This window comes from Phaenicophaeus curvirostris, chromosome 2, assembly GCF_032191515.1.
Source record: "Phaenicophaeus curvirostris isolate KB17595 chromosome 2, BPBGC_Pcur_1.0, whole genome shotgun sequence".
NCBI classification, from domain to species: Eukaryota; Metazoa; Chordata; class Aves; order Cuculiformes; family Cuculidae; genus Phaenicophaeus; species Phaenicophaeus curvirostris.
In genome coordinates, this window is record NC_091393.1 from 116,140,779 (window position 1) to 116,160,385 (window position 19,607).

General features: G+C 48.0%; 1 protein-coding gene across 2 annotated transcripts in view; it reads right to left on the reverse strand.

Moving 5' to 3' along the window:
• The window catches only part of GRHL1 (grainyhead like transcription factor 1), a 45,045-nt gene extending 26,259 nt beyond the window's left edge, over positions 1-18,786 (reverse strand). Inside the window, exons 1-8 of one of the 2 annotated variants that reach the window (XM_069850512.1) lie at positions 18,724-18,786; positions 13,557-13,743; positions 10,466-10,536; positions 8,594-8,984; positions 7,735-7,811; positions 6,776-6,932; positions 6,155-6,266; positions 4,937-5,031 (exon numbers count right to left, since the gene is read on the reverse strand). In XM_069850512.1, coding sequence (XP_069706613.1) covers positions 4,937-5,031; positions 6,155-6,266; positions 6,776-6,932; positions 7,735-7,811; positions 8,594-8,984; positions 10,466-10,536; positions 13,557-13,743; positions 18,724-18,743 — 1,110 coding nt within the window. In that variant the 5' untranslated portion in view covers positions 18,744-18,786. Of the gene's footprint in view, positions 1-4,936; positions 5,032-6,154; positions 6,267-6,775; positions 6,933-7,734; positions 7,812-8,593; positions 8,985-10,465; positions 10,537-13,556; positions 13,744-18,207; positions 18,284-18,723 lie in introns of those variants that run through there. The other variant, XM_069850511.1, reaches the window with a different exon arrangement.
• Positions 18,787-19,607: the final 821 nt, after the last annotated feature.

The following is a 19,607-nucleotide window of genomic DNA, read 5'->3' on the forward strand; positions in this document are numbered from 1 at the left end:
TGCAGTCAACGCACACAAGACCACCCTGGTTGTCCAAGCTGCTATTTCAAAAGGTCAACCCAAAATAAACTCAAATTACTTTAATATAAGACCATTCCACACCTTTCTTGGTGGAAAAAGGGGGAAAAAAAAACCCCAAACCAACAAAGTGTTAATTGCTTTGTCATTAAGCTGTCACTAAAAAGATACCACAACACCTTCCCTTTGGTGGAAAGGCAGTAAAAAGCTCTACCACAAGATTCTCGGCTCTAAATGCCCCTGTTACACCCTTCTTACAATATCCCCTTTTAGTAGAAAGGGTCTTTTCACACACAGCATCTGGCTTACAATGCCTTTTTTTTTTTTGGAGGGAAGGAGTGGGAGGACAATGGAGCCCTTAATGTGCAGTGACATCATTTTTGGCTGATGTCCCACCATCCAGCCTAAAGCAAGCCAGAAAGAAGACCTCCGTGGGGGCCCTTCTCTGGGAGCTGCTGGAAGCAACGCTGCATTTCAGAAGCAACCGGTTGCCAAGCACGGAAAAGGTGCCCCAGCACAACAGTGGAGTCCTCATGCTGTTAGGGACAACAAAAACGGAGCAAAGAGGTTATTGCCACCACCATACAACTCGCCCTGCTCAGACACGAGGCCCCAGCCCTCCCGTTCCACCAGGCAGGAGCTCAGACAGGATTTGAGCAAAGCCGGATCCAGCAAAGCCAGTTAACCCTGCGGAAACTGATCTGTCCAGATTGTTCAACTGTCACTGACCTGAGAGCAGGCCATGTCCCCAGGCCAAAGGTAAAGGGAGAGAGAATTTGCTTCACAGCCTAACGGGTAACACAGCAGAGGTAACAGCACAATGGCCAACATTACAAAGAGGAGCAGGAAACACTCGAAAGACACGTGCATTTAACCATGCATGTAGTGGCAATTTTCATTAAAAGCCCTGTAACAGGGACCAACCAAGAAAAGGAGAACTGGGCATGCTGCACAGACCTGTGAAGAGACTGTTCCCAGCCTCAAAAACTCATGACACTAACCTATAAAAATACTTCTTCCAGAGGAAGAGGAAAAAAAGGCTGCAAGGACAGGACTCCTCTCTACAGCCAAGTCTGCTCAGACAGCGAGGAGGGGCAGGCACCTCCAGAGAAAGCTCCATCCCAGCTCTAGACACCCCATCCCTAATGAAGTCACAGAAGCAAAAGATGACAAGCTTGTGTTCAGACATCTAAAAGCTGTTTGCAAGAGAAGAACCCCACCTCATCTGTCTGCCCAACACAGCAGACGTCCGCAACAGGGTGGGAAACTGTTTGAAGTCTCCATAAGCCTCAGGGTAACTCCAGCATTACACTCACTCACACACAACACGTATCAGCTACACATCTTTGTCAGACTCATCAGACCACGCTTCCTTCCAACCAGGGATGGCTCCTGACTGAGTAGTTGTGCTGGCTTTCCTAAACATCCAATTCAACAACTCAGCAGTTTATCAACTCATTTCCCAGTTCACCATCTCCCCCTTTCTCCTCACAACACGATTGCCTCCTCATCCAATTCTTCCTTGCCCCTCAGGTGGTGGGGTCAGACCCCACCTCTATCGCAGATACCTGGAAGCCCACCAGAATCGCCACCTCCCCTCTCCGCAATGTCTCCTGTCAATCACTGTAGCCTGTCCACACTCTCCTTCCAGCCTCAGGAGCATCACTTCATGGAGTCTGCCTTTTCCTCCCCACTCCTGGCTCCCTTTTCTGTCTCAGAGCAAGGAGACTTCAGACTTTGGGTTCATTTCCAGCTTGAACAACACTCAGAATACTTAACCCAGCATTATTCCATTGAGTGGCCGCTTCCAGAGGCTCCTGTGATGTCCCAAAGTAACAGAAGAGGGCAGAGAGGAGCTGCCAGAAAGAAGCACACAGCGTTTGCTTGGAAACCCATGGGCTCTGCCTGGTACCAGAGTGGGAAGTGTTTGTCATGCATGAAATACTCCTTGTTTCTACACACATGGGCTCACAAACAGCACATCAACGCAGTCAGCTGTGTGACAGCTCCACTCGTGCAGAGCCAGACCTGCCTGCTGTGTCCGGCATCCAAAGCTCTGGCACTGTCCTCAGCTCTCCCAGCACAACGCAACTGGGAACTAACAGTTACTGAGGGCATCTTGAAACACTCTTTCCAGCCCCCAACTCCGCAGCTGCAAAATAAGCACATTTACCTTGCTACAGAGTGAGCACCTGACTTGTATCACCTGAAAACTGCTTTTTCACCAGAAAGCTGCATTTCACAAAATCCCAAAGTGCCCCAAAGGGATTGGCTAAATACTCTCTCTGGCAGGTGACACCCTCCTGCACCAACAAAGCTGCAGAGTTCCAGTATTCCTGTACATCCCTACGACGAGCGTTAGCACAAGAAGGACAATTACCTGGTCCCAGAACTGCTAGGGGCAACTTCTTGTGATAATATGCTTTCTCCCTTAAATCTGACATGGATCCAGAGCCCTGGGTGCCTAAATGAGTAATTACGTCAGAAACTCCAGATGCAAACCCTCCGCACCTCCCTTTTGACACTGCTGCACGGGATCAAATCATTCCCAAAGCAAAACGGGATCAAGAGCAAGAGGGAAACAGGAGAAGCAGCAACCCCAGAAGAATCACCTGGCTCTGATCCAGGTAACTCCAGGGCTCAGGAAGCAAATATCTAATAATCAAGGCTTGCTGGCTGGTTAAACATACCATCTATGCAACACTGCTGCTGTTATTAAATATAAGACACTATTTATTACTGTGGAGGACTTTCTGTACCATTTGAAACTCGGGTCTCTTTATATACTTCAAGACGATGCAGGGAGGGGAAGGATAAAAAGGAAAATAAAAGAGAAAGAGAGAGCATGCAAGGTAAATGAACCATGCAATAAAAATTGTTGAAATTGGCTCAGGCATCTCCTGATAAGATCGCAGGAGTTGAGAAAGAACTGCAGCTCTACTGGTGAGAAATCCAACCATTGACAAAATGCATACACTGGGGGAAAAAAGTCAAGTTAAACAGACGTCTAAACACACAGAGCACTTGCTGAAAATGCCAGTTCTTTGAACACTGAAGTCCAAGGTATTTTTGTCTTAACAGGATTCTGATCCCAGGAGCCAAGGCTTGCATTCTTAGTACCAACATGCCTCTCTGCAGTTTCATACAAACCGATACTCAAAGCACACTAAGACTGGGAATCTGGAGATAAAAGTTTGCCTTTATAACTACAAAACCAGTCTGGGCCACACCTCCCCGCACCAACTCATCCCACAAAGTTCTCTCTGAGCTGAAATATCACCTTGAGGGTCTTTCGACCTTTCCAAGCTGCTATTGGCAATTTCACTATGGACTGAAACTACTCATTTAGGGGTCTGTATAGCACCTGGGCAATAACCAGCTCCTTCGTAGGGCTGGGTTCTGTCTCCTGGTGGGAAGGCAAGGCTTTCCTTAGGGCAACCACAGGGTGCTCAGCACCAGCTCTAAAAACCCTTCTTCTAGGTTAGTGGCCCATCCCTACTGTTCCAGAATGGCTCAGCCAGCAGAGAGACAGCTGCAGAGCTGCCATGTGCTTCCTACTCCTTGAAGACCCAAAACCATCCCTTTGTCTGCACGATCCATCCCTGTATGCAATTCTTAAGCCTTCCAGCACCTCGTAGAGAGAAACTACCACAATTCCTTGAACAGAACAATGTTAGACTGGCTCTGGCAGCAGGATACCATTTGGGGAATACTTACTGCCTCCTTTTGACAGCCCTTCTGAAGCTTTATCTGTTTGTTCACATAGTGAAGTACTTCATGTTTCAAAAATCACACCAGCCTTTTAGCATCCTCCAACGGGTAAGGCCCTACCTGCCATTATTCTCAACCCAACTGAAACCAAATCAGAACAGGGAAGCCTGGCAGCCAACACCAGCCTCAGAAATAACATCACGCTTGCTGCAAGGCAGAACTTCCAGCAGCAGCGCACGCAGCTCCTCCAAGCTGCCTGCCAAGCCTCCCAAACTTCTCCCACAGAGCCAAAACATGACAGCAGCCCCCACACCACCTCTCCCTTTCTCTTTTCTCCAAAGCTTTTGTGCTGCACAGAGCAGAGCTTGTGGCGACAGTAAACTGTGGAATCACACCACACCCCGTGCCTCTGGCAGAGCCACAGTGGCACACGCAGCTCCAGAGAAGGATTCCCTGCTGAGAGCTCCTATGTCCTCCAAGCTAGGGCCCTCCCTAGACACGACATGCTGCAGCCACAAGAAGCTTTCTCAGTGACACTGGTGACTAGTATGTGACGTAGTAGCACTTCTGGCACCCAGAAGATGCACAGACCTTTTTCAAAAGCTGGAGTGGCTTCAAACAGCTGAAGTTAGCTACTAGCGAGGGAAGCCGCCCGCACCTACACGCCTACCACAGCGCCCAAAGTTCTGAAAAAAGATCAAACCAGAGTTCACCAGGAGGCTGCTCGAACTTGAAATAGGTTGCTGGGTGTTGGGATCCAGTTTCAGCAATGAGTGCTTTGGGAAATCAACAGCAGCAGCTACTCCCTCTTCTGCTAAAGGCAAGCCCATTGCCATAGTCTTACTCACTCAGAAGCTGCCCTCCCGCCTCCTGCAGGGATCCTCCAGGAGACTGTGCTCCCTGCCAAGCCCAGCTATGCTCTATCACATGTCCTGCACCATTTCATCTGCTCTGGAAATGCTCGGCACTTCCTTTTGTCAGTACTTGTCTGTCAGTTAGGCAGTTCTGCCAAGAACCTTAAAGCAGTTGCAAAGCTCTCCGCAGTTGCACATACAAACTCTCTTAGGAAATAGCCAGAAGGTTTTGCCTAATGTAAGAGCGTAAACAAACTTGTTACATGCTAATCACCAGGTAGGTCACACACCCTTCCCCTCCCCCAGCTCCCGAATCTGCTAAAATGACAGGAAATATAATCGTGGTCACACACCTTTGCTTCCTCATTGATGTCCCAAGTGAAGGATATGGCGTTGTATGCAATCTCTTCAATGTTACTGATGGTGTTGAAGCTCTCCTTGTAGTCAGCTGTAAGACAGAAGGATGCGTGAGGCAGAGGAAGAGGTGATACCATCTGGAGTCCTTAATCACAGAAACTGCAGCCAGAAAATGCAGCTTCCCAGCAACCCCTTGGGGGCAAAGGAAACTGAACTGTACTTAAGAATAAATCATTAAAAAAGCTGGAAATGCTTCTCATACGAAAAACAACAACAAGAAAACAATAAAACAAGAAACAAATAGGAGGAAGGAGGTGTTTAAGGCACCTGGAGGTGTTTAAGGCACGGGTAGACGAGGTGCTAAGGGGCATGGTTTGGTGTTTGATAGGAATGGTTGGACTCGATGATCCAGTGGGTCTCCTCCAACCTAGTTATTCTATGATTCTATGATTCTATGAAAGTGAGGGACTCTGCAGAAATTCCAAACTAGGAACTCCAATAAGGCAGACATCCCAAATATTGCACGTCCTGCACCACGGCCTATGTGCGGGAAACCCTACCCTGTACGGTAGGGGCATAAGCACTCAATAGAACTCCTTCAATAACAAACAAAAATTTGCATGCATGCCTGCTTTAAGGGCCAAGTGATTAATCCCCTCTTTTATTCACAGAAGGAAGGGACTAGGAGTAGCACCCAGCCTTCACCCAGAGAAGGCTGGATGTCAGCCAGCCCCAGCCTTGTCTGCAGGCAAGTGGAAATTTGCAGTGTTTTCTTTTTCTTTTCCACGTACCAAAGACCAGTTGCTAGTGAAGCTGTGGGAAGGAGGATCATTAGTGTCAAGGTATTTCTACAGGGTTCTTGTCCTTTGAAAAAACACAGTATTTAGGACAGCCACAGACGCTACAAGCAACAGCATAAGCCATAGCAGCTGTAGTTTGGAGGGGGGTGTTAGATCTCTCAGTGCAAAACCCTAAACTCAGCCTGCTCACCAGTCAACCAAAACCCTCTAAAAATCAGCCTCTTCAGTAAGCCCTACCAAGTACAGCACTAGCTCTAAGCAATCAGAAGCTCCCTCTGGGCTTTCAGCAAAGCTATGAATAGCAGAGAGCGTGATCCAAAGGTTCCTTAAACTAACAGAGCTTCAGCAGAAAAAACAAATCTTGCCAAGGAATTAAGTTTGGAGTTTGACAACAGCAGTGAGAGTGTTCCTTACCTATGTCAATGCATCTTTGTTTGGCCGTGTGCTGTCTTGAGTGCCAATATTTCCAGTGCCTGAGCTGATCTTCTCTTGTTTTGTCTTCAGCAAACACAACCATGATGACACTCTGAAAGGAGAGGGGAAGGGGGTAAGATTAAAAAAAAAAAACCCAAAACCAAACAATAAAATAAAACCAAAAACAGGTGAAAGAGAAAAGGCCAGAGTACATTTGTTTTGGAAGTTCTCCCTGCTATCAGGTTTTCTGCTTTAGACCTTCCAACTCGACATGCTACAGTACAGCTGGCACACTGCTCCCAAACAGGAAAGCAGACAGCAGCGCTTTCTGGGTCATAAACACAGATGAGCAGAACTGCTCTCCTAACTGGAGTTCAAGGATCTCATTCTGGGTGTTGCATCACCTTTACACAAGTGCTGACACCACTTCTTAACAGATTGAGCCAGGATGGGTTGGTCTGCAAGTAGGTGGACAGCAAAAGAACATGAATGTTGACATCAGTGAGTGGGTAAGCTGGCCTTAGTGCTGATGCTCTGGTTTAGATTAGTGCACTCAGGAGAGTTTAAGCTGCTATTGTACACACCCTCTTGTCCCAGAAAACCACAAGAGCTGCCACTCACTCGGACTTTACTGATGGGGTGATGGATTCCCTCACTGCTGCTGACTTCTTTCAGCGTGATCGGGTAAAATTGACCTTTATTCAGGTAAGTCATTGTGCTGTCCCCAGGCTTCTGTCGGAGGGACTTGGAGGCTTCCAGGGTGTATTCAAAGTTATTCCTATGGAGCAAACAGGACAATGATCGCTCAGGCATTTTCCTGGAAAGCTGATTAAATGTTCTACATTTAATTTGGAGAAATTCCAAAGTCGTTAGTTGACTCACTAAGCCATCAACAGGCAAGGAAGTTGGAAAACAGGATGAGCCCCTTTTTCAATCATTTCATGAACGAACATTTAACAGAAGTTCTTGGCAAGCTAAATTCCAAAATCCATCAGCAGGCAAGACTGGAAGCTCCCTATTCAGGTCGAGAGCAGGAAGCTAGTTCCAAGGAAGAGAAAAGTATCTATCAGCCATGAAATTAAAATTCACAAGCTAACAAGCCATTCAGTGACCACAGACTTCTCCTCTTCCCTCTTGGGCAACTGCAGCTAATCAAACAACTGGTTTATACCCCTCCCTTGGAGTTCAGATGAATTTCATGCTCCTGTTTCTGCTGTATATTTCCAACAATAAAAGAGGAAGGCAAGCAGGTCAGGGAGAGGAACACAGCTGAAAGCAAGCTCCAATACCACTGCAGAGCTGACACACAATACTGCATCTTCCCATGGGACAGGGAGTTGTTACAAGGACATCAGGGTGGTATTTCCAACCCTGCAGGTAGTTTTCCTTGAAGATACAGGTAGGATTTTTAACTGTGAAATTCAAATGAGCAAGCACTGTTGTGGTTTTCAGATCCACAGCATTCCCAGAGCCTGACAGAGACTCAGCACAGAAGGGACGGAGCTGTACTGCTTGCTCATGGACAAGCCAACTGTAAAATAGAAGGAGGGTAGAGGCTAGCAAGGGGCTTGAAGCATTACCCAGAAATGCTGTCAAACACATAATCTTCTGAATTCATGTTGGCCATCCGGAGGTTCAGTTCAGTAGGAAAGAAAACCTGGGGTAGACACAAAACAACACAACAATTAAAACAGCAGCAACAAGGAAAGTCAAGATTAAACAGACACTCATGACCACAGAACTTCTGGCAGGCAAATTGATCACCAGATAACAACCGATTTTTGGTCTGTACAAACAAGACACTTGAGCAGGGTTTTAATCCAATATGTTTGGGTGTCAACTACACACATATCACAAGCCTTCTGAGTCAGCTTAAGGCAACATTTTAAAGCTTTCCCAAGCCTCAAAGAAAGGGCACAGCAACACAGTTCCTTGAGGCCTAGCTTAAAAAAAAAAATCAAAACACAGTTACTCTGTTGTTTTCAGTTGACACCATAAAGCAAAAAACATGGATTTTCATCCAAGTTTAACTCTCCCTCAAGGCCCTTAAATGAATGTACTATTTTCCACTGAGACACACCACACCTAGAAACTGGCAGTAAAGAAGTTTACAGACACAGTCACTTCACTTTGGTACCTGCAAAGGCACTGCAGAGTGTTAAAGTGTTGCAAAACCCGACCCAGTGCTCTGGATCTAGATAACTATTTCCACACTCTGCTCAGCACTAGTAAGATTACTCATTTGCTTTTGATTATGATTTCACGTTGCAAAGGTTTTATTTACTAAGTTATACTCATGCACCTTTCTGTAAAGGTCTTCTATTCCTAAACGGCTGGACAGATTTCTAGCTCATCTAATAAGAACAATATAAGATGGAACTGCATCTCTCTAACCAGGTAAGACAAGCATGCACGCATAGCACCTGCCTCTCTCAGTACCTCTTGCACGCCCTCCTTGAAGGTCTCCGAGAAGGTGGAGTCTGGCGTTCGCCGCTGGGAGTTTTGAGGCTGGGTGTTGGAGCTGAACTGGTCAGGATTGAGGTTCCTGTCGAACACCACCACTCGCTCAGGGGGCTCGGGATGATAGACGCTTGGTGGGATGCCCACTGCAAAGCTGTGGGGCTGTGTCTCTGTTTTGATGGAATGGGTGGGCATCGTGGCAATCGAAACGGTGACTGTTGTGTCAGGGGTTGTAAGGTGGCCTCTCTTATCCATGCCCATCTGGGGCGTGTGTGGAAGGACAATATTGAAAGGCACATTTTTCAGAACCTGGACTCTGTTTTCTCCAGCAGTAACGAGAGACTGTTCTGTCACATTTGGGATGTTGTTCCTTTAAAGGACATAGTAAAAAAAAAATCATGTATAAATAACACAGCTCATTTTCTCATTAAACAAGAGCTGGAAATACTTCCCAGCCTCTCAGTCAAGGATAGCTGATACAAAACTGTCTTGCTTGTGTAGAACAGCTCAATCCTAACCTGAAAAGCTGAGAACTTCATTCAAAAGAGAAACATCACCCACTACTAAGAGCCCCACCTTGCAGACGAACTGCCCTGGACCAAAGAGCGAGGGTTCACAGCCCTCACTGCTTGGAAAAGCGCAGTCCAAAACTAAGCACTTGAGGCCCTTCCCACTATGCAAGGTTCACAAAAGTGCTCTTTGTTGGACAGAGGACTGAGAGCAAGGTTGCTGCTCCTCTGCCCTAGAACTGTACGCCACCTGGGAAGCACTAACTAGGGAAATTACACTCCTCTTTCATGCACACCCCCCTGAGAAAATCCCCACAGAGACTCCCTGGAGCAGTTTGCATAACTTCACACTCTCCACCCCACCACACTCATTTCTGCCAGGACAACACAGAGATTTGTGGCTGAGCTGATCTCACAGCTAGTAGCCACTAAGTCAGCCTGCCCTCCCTTTCTCCCTCTCCACAACACTGTCCTGCCCTCCTCTTTGCACCAATTCTGACGCTCCTCTGTCCCCTCGGTGAGCCAGTTTGGCTCGTTCCACTGGCAAAAAAATAGCCACTATTTTTTTTTTTTCCTGCTAGGTTATGGGTCAGTGGAAGATCAGAGATGGTAAAAGGAGGGAAGAGGGAAAACATGGCTGGGAACCAGAATGCATTTCTCAACGAGTGATTCAGTTGGCTCAGCCAGACCATAAAACCTCACCTTGGGTCCTTAAAGCATTCTAACCTGTCCAAAGTAAGAGGATGGCAGGAGTGGAAGCCTGGCTTGCATGGACCTCATATTTGTAATACTTATTTAATCGGTATCACCTTCTGCTTGGGAGGCATGAGAAGGAGGGCAGGAAGAAGAAAGGAGTTCCAGAGGATATAAAAGAAGTCCACGAACAGTACAAAACCTAAAGTAAATCATAAGCACTTTGAAGTCCTTCCCTATCAGCCCATGCAAGAAGCAGCAATGCTGCTGGTGCTCAAGAACAAAACCAGCAGCGAGCAACTGAGGCAACTACATGCCAAAATAAAAGGGTCACCAGTCACCAGTGCACTCTTGGTTAGTGGTGTCTGTGCTGCCAGGCTGTGCCTAGTCTTGAAGAGAGGAACTTTTGCTAACTGACTGTATGAAACCAGTACACAGAAAGCAGATGGATGGTGATGAGAAGCAGTCTGGGCCTCAGCTCTCTGCATAATGTCCAATCCCCATACTGTTCCTGGGGCAGTTTGGGGCACAGAGTAAAAGCAAACAATTTCTCTCTTTCAGCATCACACTGCAGTCCAGCAAGTTCCTTTCCTTTCGTGGTCTAAGAAGGAATGCAGATAAGTAGACACACAATTATAAAAACTAATACCTTTTGCTATGGTCTTGGTCAGGATGTTCTACCTCTGGTTTAGCTGTGGAAGCTCTCCTCTCCCTTGGAACCTGGGAAATACAAGACATACTGTAATTGCATTCTTCTATGAAAAAAAAATAATAAACAACTCCTCAAAACACAGCGATTTGGTCAAATTAAGAGAGCACTGCTCTCTTGATACCAGTCATTACTAGCATTACAACTTGAGCGATGTTCACACAGTTTTGGGATGCCAGGCCTGCCCCCAGAGATGTCCTGCAGATCCCCATGTAGCCAACACAGGCAGCTGTGCCAGCACTGGGCTCCTGCCAGCACCAGACAGAGGGAAAACTGGTGCTGAAAACTGGCAAGCCCTGGCTGGAGCACTGGGGTAAGTGAGACCAGGAGAGCCCCCAGGCTTTGGGCTGGCAGTGCAGATTTTGTCCTCTGCAGAGTTCTGCTTACTGGATGAGCTCAAGGTTTGTGAAAGGATGCTGCCCCATAGCTCCTTCCTCATAAACACCTGCTTTCCAGGTTACTTGCTCAAAGACTACTTGAGGCTTTCCTTTCTCCTCAGAGACCAGGGGGTTTAGGAGGGTACCAGGTTTGATTGGGATGTTACAGCTCTTTTTTGTGCATGGCCCAAATTGTATACAGCATGCTGGCCCAAATTGTATTAAAGCTTTTATAAAAAAAAGGCAGCCACCAGTGCCCTGGATTTAAGAAACAAGGCAGCTCAGTATTGCTCCTCCTACTTTATGCTATGGACAGGATTTTCCCTGAAAACACTGCATGATGCCACATCAGTCGCACAAGCCACCTCGTCCGTGCAGCCACACTGTTTTCCTGGCTGTGCTGCCAGACCAAGGCATACAGAAGAAGATGAACTCTTTGACCACTGGCAGCAAGGTTCACCAGAGCATACAGACAGCATCCCAGTGACCTGAACAGCTCTCACCATCACTGGCACAAGCCCGTGGTGCTCAGCTCCCCTCAAGGATACAGCAAGTCCACACAAGTTCCTTTGCAAATACACATGGTGCCCAGGACTTCTGTCACCCTCGACACGCCTCCTGAATGAGCAAAGCAAGCACTTCACATTGCATGGAGGAGTAAACTCCCACCACCTTCCTTTGCTGAAGCCTGCTCAGCTACTGCCTGTGTTTGCCACCTTGGGTGCAAAGCGGGACATCACTGTTTACTGCTAACTTGAAGGCTGATGGCATTATCTGCATTAACAGCACACGTCTCTAAACAGCCCCCAGCTAAAATCCAAGTCCTGGCTCTTCCACATAACCTGGAATCTCCAGTAACATCAGAATTGTTGGATTTTCCACAGTAAACAGCAAAATTCAGAGACCCTTCAGCTGGAGACTGCCAGGAGGCCAACGCCAACTAGTCACTGAAAAACAAGCGTCTTCCAAGCTGTGTTTGGCCTCAAATCCAGCACTTCTGAACTCTGGATTTCAATCAAGTATTTGTTTCCTATAAGGCCTTACTAACCACAGCTGAGTTATTAGGGCAGCCTATTAGTCAAATGGAAAAAAAACCTCAAGTTGTTTTGTTTGGGGGTTTTTTGTTTGTTGTTTGCTTTGTTGTTGGTTTAAGGTTTTTTGTTTTTAAAAAAGGGTGATCTCATCAGCTGCCTGTCACACGGCAGAGCGGGCGTATTAGAAATGCCTAGACATCGTCCCTGTAGCATTACTTCATAACAGCCCTCAATAAATCTTTCAACCTCTAACCATTTTGCTTCACGCAAGCATGTGGCGTAACTGTTCTTCCACTGATCTTTCTGTACACCCACTGATACCCAAACAGAAGAGGAAACTCCAAATTAGACATTAACATACAGCGAATCCCTGCTGCTTTGCCAAGCGTGAAGGATCAACATCAACGTTCTCTTTGTCATCTACAGGTTAAGAAGTCAAAATCGATTTTGTGGATTAAATCGTTCTGGTGAAAGCGCTGCGTTTTTTTCCAAGAGCACAGCAAAGGCAGACACAAAGCAGAAAGCCAGTTTTCTCACAAAACTAGCTGAATAACATCCACATCAGTGACCCTGTGGCATTTCGTCGTGTGTGCGGAGTGCTAATCTCCATATTAAGCATTACAAGAATATTTTGATACGCAAGACGTGTTCAACTCTTAAAAGGGCAAGGAAGGATTTTGTGTACGCAAGGTAAGCTCTTGTGCTGGAAGAACATACAGAGGCTGGCGATTGTGCTCAATACTGTTAAAAGACACAAGCCAAAACATCAGGCACGTGAGTCAAGTCAGCTTTCTGGCCTCCCTGCATGCTCAGCAAAGAAAAACCAGGCATCTCCACCCAGTGAGCCAGGCCACCATTAACGCAAGCGTCTAACACAAGCAGGACGCCTCCCTGCCTGGAAATGCCTGCTGGTCTCCAATGACTTGGACCTGGACTGGGGATAACAAACCTGGCTTAGACTTCTGGTATTTGGGAAAGAAAGCTCAGCAAAACGCACTCCACACAAACCAGAGGGTTATGTTTGACTGTGCTTCATTCACCTGTAAGCTCCTAGGAAGGCAGAGGTCTCTGAGAAGACCCTGAAGGCAGCAGCAGCTGTCAAAGGTTTAGTGGACTACGGCAGCTGTTAGAGAGATGCAGACAAACTCCTTCAGGAGGATGTTTCTACCCCACACACCACCAAAAATCTGTAGTTGGAGCTTAGTATTAGCTGAGACTAAGACAGCACATCAAAGCCCCATCCCACCAGATTAGGGATCACATCAGCAAGAGAAGTTTCTTTCTCTATGTGTGTTTACATTCAGACACAGATATGCTCAGAAGTCCCATTCTTCATGACTATTTCTATAATACGTTGCCTCTTACAGAACCCTGAGTCGACAGAAAGCGCTACTGAAGCTCTGACTCATTACATTAAGATCCAAGGGATCGCATTTTACCGAGTTAAAAATAAACATTTTTCAAAAAAGGGGACATGGAACTTCTTCCATTTTAAACCCACATATTTTAATGTCCTTGTGATCTATTAATAGCTTCTGTAAAATCCTCTAGCAAATGACATCTTTTCCACAGGGGGAACAAGAGCTCTGTGGGCTGCAAAGGGCACCCACGCCAATCTACCTTGTAGTAATCATACAGCAGTCCAAGGGCAGCTGCACTGTCTTCATCACCATTGATGCTCATCATAGCTTTGGTAGCTGCTGTAAGGGGATTTTCAAGAAAGGTTTTCCAGGCTTCATCTTCACTGGTATAAGGACGTCTCTGAGAGTAGAGAGAGTCATTCTGAAGAACCAACACAGGTCTTTTACTTGAGTCATAAAAAAAAAGAAAGAAAGAAAAAAGCCACCTGTTAGAACACATGAAAAACATTCCTAAAGTTCTTCTAAATTAGCTGCCCCAGTTTCACAGGGTTCGTATTCTGATTCAGTGCACTGCAAGGATTAGTCAACATAAAAAGCCCAGAAACCTAACTCTGATCTCGCTCACGCTCAGAGTAAATCAGGATTAATTTGACCAATCTCAGGTGGATTACACCAGCCTATATAAAATTGCAAAGCCATTTAAGAGCACAACTGACCTGTTCATGCGCTGAATCCATACCAGAAAGTTACACGCACTCACTGGCCTAGTGCCTACAAAACCTTCAGCCCGTCCTACTAACACTACCGAGACACAGCCTGCTCCAGCTGCCATGTAGAACTAGAAAGTGTGACTTAACCAAATGCCTTTTTCCTTCAGAGCTTTCAGAAGGTGTCTTCACTCTCAGTCTGTATCTGAAAATATCACCTAGAAGCTGCCAGTTAGCTAGAGAATACATAGGGGAATTGGTTTAAGGCACCATAAATCAATTTGGCAGTGAATTTTTCTGACTAGAAAAGCCAAAAGACTTACTGCCTGGTTACCATTCTTATAATCCATGGCCCTAGTCTGTAACACCCTCAAGAGGAAAAAAAAACAAAACACAAAATCTGGAGATTTTCCTTTATGTTGTAGTACACTGAAAAATTACATTTACTCTCAACATTTTGTGATTGCTGGGAAGGAGAAAGCTCAAGATGACTTGGACCTTCTGCCCACAGGTGAAAGCAGGACACCCATAGAAAATGCTGTCCTACCAGCTTAGACAACTTAATATATTTTGGTTCTATTGGTAAAACATACGCTTCACCTTTCAAGTCGGCTCAAGATAATGCTGTTCAAATCTGACTTTTAAACCAGTTCAGACGTTTTTTTTTCCAGTGCCAGAGTAACACTGGTTTACTGGAGATTGGCAGGGAGAGAGGGAAGCTTTTTAATTTTCTTAAATAATACTAAACTCAGCAATTTTTAATGAACTGGTAGCAGTTTAAAATAAATAAATACATATTTTAGAAGCTTAAACCCCACAAAAAAGCAGTTCCCCACCACCATCCACCCCTTCCCTGATAGATAAGCATTCTTCTCATCTATTTACTCTGATGCATTCAGAGATTGAAATATACTACAAATACAAAAAGTTGTGAAATATGAAGTTGTGAAATACTCTAATCACTATAATCAGCTTAGCAGTATCCTATCCTACTTTTATCACCACCTTCTACCAAAAAGATTGCAAAGCACTTTGCAAATTACGCATTCAATCCTTTATCAGTTACACAAGGAGTCTCGCTGGGCTTCGATGGAACAGCTTGGCTGAGCTGAAGCCACTTAAAGCGAGTGGGAGTTTCCAGGACTCGTAAGACCACTCTGTCACTATAAACTAGTATTGTAGAGTTGGAAAAAAGCAGAGAACAACAAAAAATACAAGTTCTTGCACTGAGCCTTTAGGTCTCTGTACATATTTGTGTACGCACTGACATAGACACCAAAATCTCTTACCGAAGAGATCCACTTTCTATCAAGGAACAGCAGAAGTTAGAATTTTCTTTAGGTAAAAACTCCTAGCCTGACACACTGTGATAAAAGAAATCTCGAATATCCATAGCAAATGGGTAAGTCCTCAAGTTAAAATCCCTCACGAAGAAAAAGGCAACTGAAGTAACCTGGGAGCAGTTCACCTGATCCATTCCTGCCAAGGTGAAGGGCTAAGTCAGCCTTGCTGGAACTCACAAGAGCACTAAGCTGATTCCTCCAGCAATGCCCACATGGGAAGAAGGAACCAAGGGAGAACTAATAACACTGAGAAACAAAGAAGCCACTAAGCAGAAACGTAGCAAGTGCAAAACCTACATATTTCTGTGTGATTTCTTTGCCACTGCAACACCTAAATATAAGGTACATTGCCCCTACAAGTTACCTACCCCTCTAAAAGCAGTGTAGAAAGAATTACCTGCAGAGTTATCAAGAGAAGCACTGGGTTTGGCAGTAACTCAATCCCTTAACAGAACCACAACTTCTTTCAGGAAAATGAGAACATATTAATAAGAGAAGGCAAACATTTATTTTTCCCAAGTTTTCGGTTTCAAGATTACTGGCACGTGCACCCACTCACAAAGTAGCGGCCGCATCCAGCAAAGGCTGGAAATTAGTTTCCCACTGCAGTTTATTAATTTCTGAACTTTATTTCCTGCGTAACCGAAGTGGAAGCAGAGGAACATTACAAAAAGCAGATGCTCTCTTCTTGCTAGGATCCCACAGCTTCCAGCGTTCAGATCACAGAAACTATTCCCACTTACTTCACTGATTCAAAACCCACCCTGCAATCTATTTCCAGGCATTTAGAGCTCCTCGGCCACGGTGCACATTAAACCTAGTATTGCACGGCAAACACCTTTAGTGCCGAGGCAGCCAAGAGGAGCTCTTTTGCTGGCTTCTGTGTGCCAGGAGAGAGAAGTGCACAGCCCTAAATTGCTATGGCCTCATCCTTTAAGCGTCATGGGAGGTAAAAAACACACACGAAAAACCCTAATCACAGGGTGAAGCGAGTGAGCTGCTGTATTGCAGTCCTCTTCCTAAAAGGTAGGATATTAAAAAAACACCCTTGGTGAAAATCCTGTGCTTTCCCTAGGAAACAAATGCATTTCAGTTACCAATAATACAAAATATAGTGATTTTATAATTGATGTTTCAAGTCACTTCAGAGTTACCCCTTTTCAATTCGCTTACAGCGCCCACGGACAGAGTGACAATTGCAGGAACAAACCTGAGCCACTAAACGCAGCAAAGGATCCCTTTGGAGAACACGTCCCAGCATTCAGCACCATGAAGCTACAGCAAAGGTTCTCTAAGCTCGACTTTAGCTCTGTTTTAGCTCTTTGAACACCGCTGTCCCGCAGCAGAAGGCAGCTGCGGCCGCACTCTCCAGGCAGACGGCAGGTGGAGGGCATTATACTTGGGTGTTATAATGACAAAGAAATACAGAAATATGGCGGTTTTGCATTTGCTACATTTCTGGTTAGTGGCTGCTGTAGTTCTCAGTATTTTTGGTTCTCCCTTAGTCCTTTCCGTGCGGACACTGCACTGCTGGAGGGAATCAGCTTAGAGCTCTTCGGAGCTCCAGCAGGGCTGACTTAGCCCTTCAGCTTGGCAGGGACGGATCAAGAGAGGGGTGATCACAGAAGGACACCAACCAGACTAGGGAGAAGGGATGGAAGGGTGCCTGCCAGACGAGGGGGATTATTTTTAGGTGTTGCAATGACAAGGAAATCGTACAGAAATGCATAGGCTTTGCATTTGCTGTATTTCTGGCTGGTGGCTGCATTAGTTCTCAGTATTTTGGTTCCCTCTTTCCACGTGGCCACTGCTTTGCTGGAGGGAGTCAGCTTAGAGTTCTTGTGAGTTCCAACAAGGCTGATTCAGCCCTCCAGTTTGGCAGGGATGGATCAAGAGAGGGGTGTCTGCAGAAGGATGTATGCCAGCCCAGAGTGGGATACGGGGAACAGGGCTGCCCACTGGACAAGGGGGATTATATTTAGGGGTTGCAATGAAAAGGAAATCATTCAGAAATGCACAGGCTTTGAATCTGCTATATTTCTAGCTAGTGGCTGCTTCAGTTCTCAGCATTTTTGGTTCTCCCTTTCCAGGGAATCAGCTTAAGGGTTCCTGTGAGTTCCAGCCAGGCTGACTTAGTTAGCCCTTCGGTTTGGCAGGGATGGATCAGGAGAGGGGTGTCCGACAGACCAGGGGGCACAGGGGAGGAGGACGCTCTCTGGAGGACGGGGGCAAGGAAAGGAGGGAGGCACAGGAAGAAAGATGCTCTCCGAAGGATGGAGGCAAGCGAAGGCTGGACTTGACAGATGGACTCAATGATCCGGTGGGTCTTTTCCAACCTGGTGATTCTATGATTCTATGAAGGAGGATGCTCTCCGAAGGATGGGGGCAAGGGAAGAAGGATACTTGCCGAAGGACAGGGGCAAGGGAAGGTTGGACTTGATAATCCAGTGGGTCTTTTCCAACCTGGTGATTCTATGATTCTAAGACAGAGGATGCTCTCTGAAGGATGGGGGCAAGGGAAGAAGGATGCTCGCCGAAGGACGGGGGCAAGGGAAGGTTGGACTTGATGGTCGGACTCGATGATCCGGTGAGTCTTTTCCAACCTGGTGATTCTATGATTCGATGATTCTAGGATTCTATGAAGGAGGATGCTCGCCGAAGGACGGGGACAAGGCAAGCAGGGAGGCACGGGAAGAAGGATGCTCGTCGAAAGACGGGGGCAAGGGAAGGAGGACGGTGGCCGAAGGAGTGGGACAAGGCAAGGAGGGAGGTCCTGGGGGCGAGGGATGCTCGCCGGACCAGAGCCGGCCACGGGGAGCGGGGCTGCCCGCCGGAGGAGGTACCTGCCGACCCCCCTTACCTGCCGAAATCCACCTTGCCGGAGGGATGCGCCTCGTAGAAGTCCATGGGTGCCGCGTCGGGGCTCCGCCCGCCTCCCTCCCTCCCTCCCTCCCTCCCTCCCTCCGTGGCGGGGCCCCCGGCGCGGGGCAGCGCGGCGCCCGCTCCTCCCGGCGGCTCCGAAACGGGCTCCGCGCCGCCGCCGCCCGCCTTTAAGGCGCTCGCCCCACGCCTCGCCGCCGGTGTCGGGTTTCAAAGCCGGCCCTGCCTCGCCGCCGGGGCGGGGTGGCCGCCGGGGTCGCCCCCGTTCGCACCTCCCTCTACCCCCCCCGCCCCCCCAACCTTCCAGCCCCGGGGCTCACCTGTATCCATCCCCCCCCCCCCCCCCATCCTTCTCCTCCTCCTTCATCCCCTCGCACCGCCCCACGGCGGCGCCCGGTCCCTCCTCCCGGAGAAAGGACCCCGTGGGGGGGTGGAAGCAGCACCGGTTGGACGGGCCTCGCTCCTTTCGGCCCCCCTCGCCCCGCCGCTCACTCACTTGTCGTAGTCCTGGGTCATGTCTGGAGGAGGCAGAACCGGCCCGGCGGGTCGAGCGGGGCGGGGAAGAGGAAAAGAGGGGAGGAGTGGGGCCGGGGCGGGATGTTTAGCGGGGAGGGGAAAGGAGGAAAGAAGAGAACGATCGCAGAGAAGCGGCGCGCAGCCGACCCGCCGCACCGACGGGTTTTGTCGGCTTTTCTCGCCCGCTCAGGTGCCTCCCGCGGCCGCAGGTGGACCGGGAGCCCCAGCGCCGCCTCCCATTGGCCGCCGCGGGGCCGGGGGGCGGGGCCGCCGCGCCCCCATTGGGCGGGAGGGGCCGAGGGGGCGGGGTCAGAGCCGGCGCGCGCGCGGGGCTCGGGGCGGTCCCGGGAGTGAGGGGCTGGAAGGGACCTTAGAGATCATCCAGCTCCAACCCCCCCGCCAGGGGCAGGGACACCTCCCAGCGGATCAGGCTGCTCAGGGCCCATCCAACCTGGCCTTGAACACCTCCAGGGATGGGGCAGCCACCACTGCTCTGGGCAACCCGGGCCAGTGTCTCACCACTCTCATGGTGAAGAAATTCCTCCTTATGTCTAGTCTAAATCTGCCCCTCTCCTTTTTATACCCATTGCCATGAGTCCTATCGCTCCAAGCCTTTGTAAACAGTCCCTCCCCAGCTTTCTTGTAGCCCCTTCAGCTACTGGAAGGTCTCATCTCCTCAGAGCCTTCTCCTCTCCAGGGTGAACAGCCCCAACGCTCTCAGCCCGTCCTCATATGGGAGGTGCTCCAGCCCTCAGATCTTCCTCGTATCCTCTGGACTCGTTCCAACAGCCCCATATCCTTCTTACATTGAGGATTCCAGAACTGGACACAATTTTCCAGATGAGGTCTCACAAGAGAGGAATA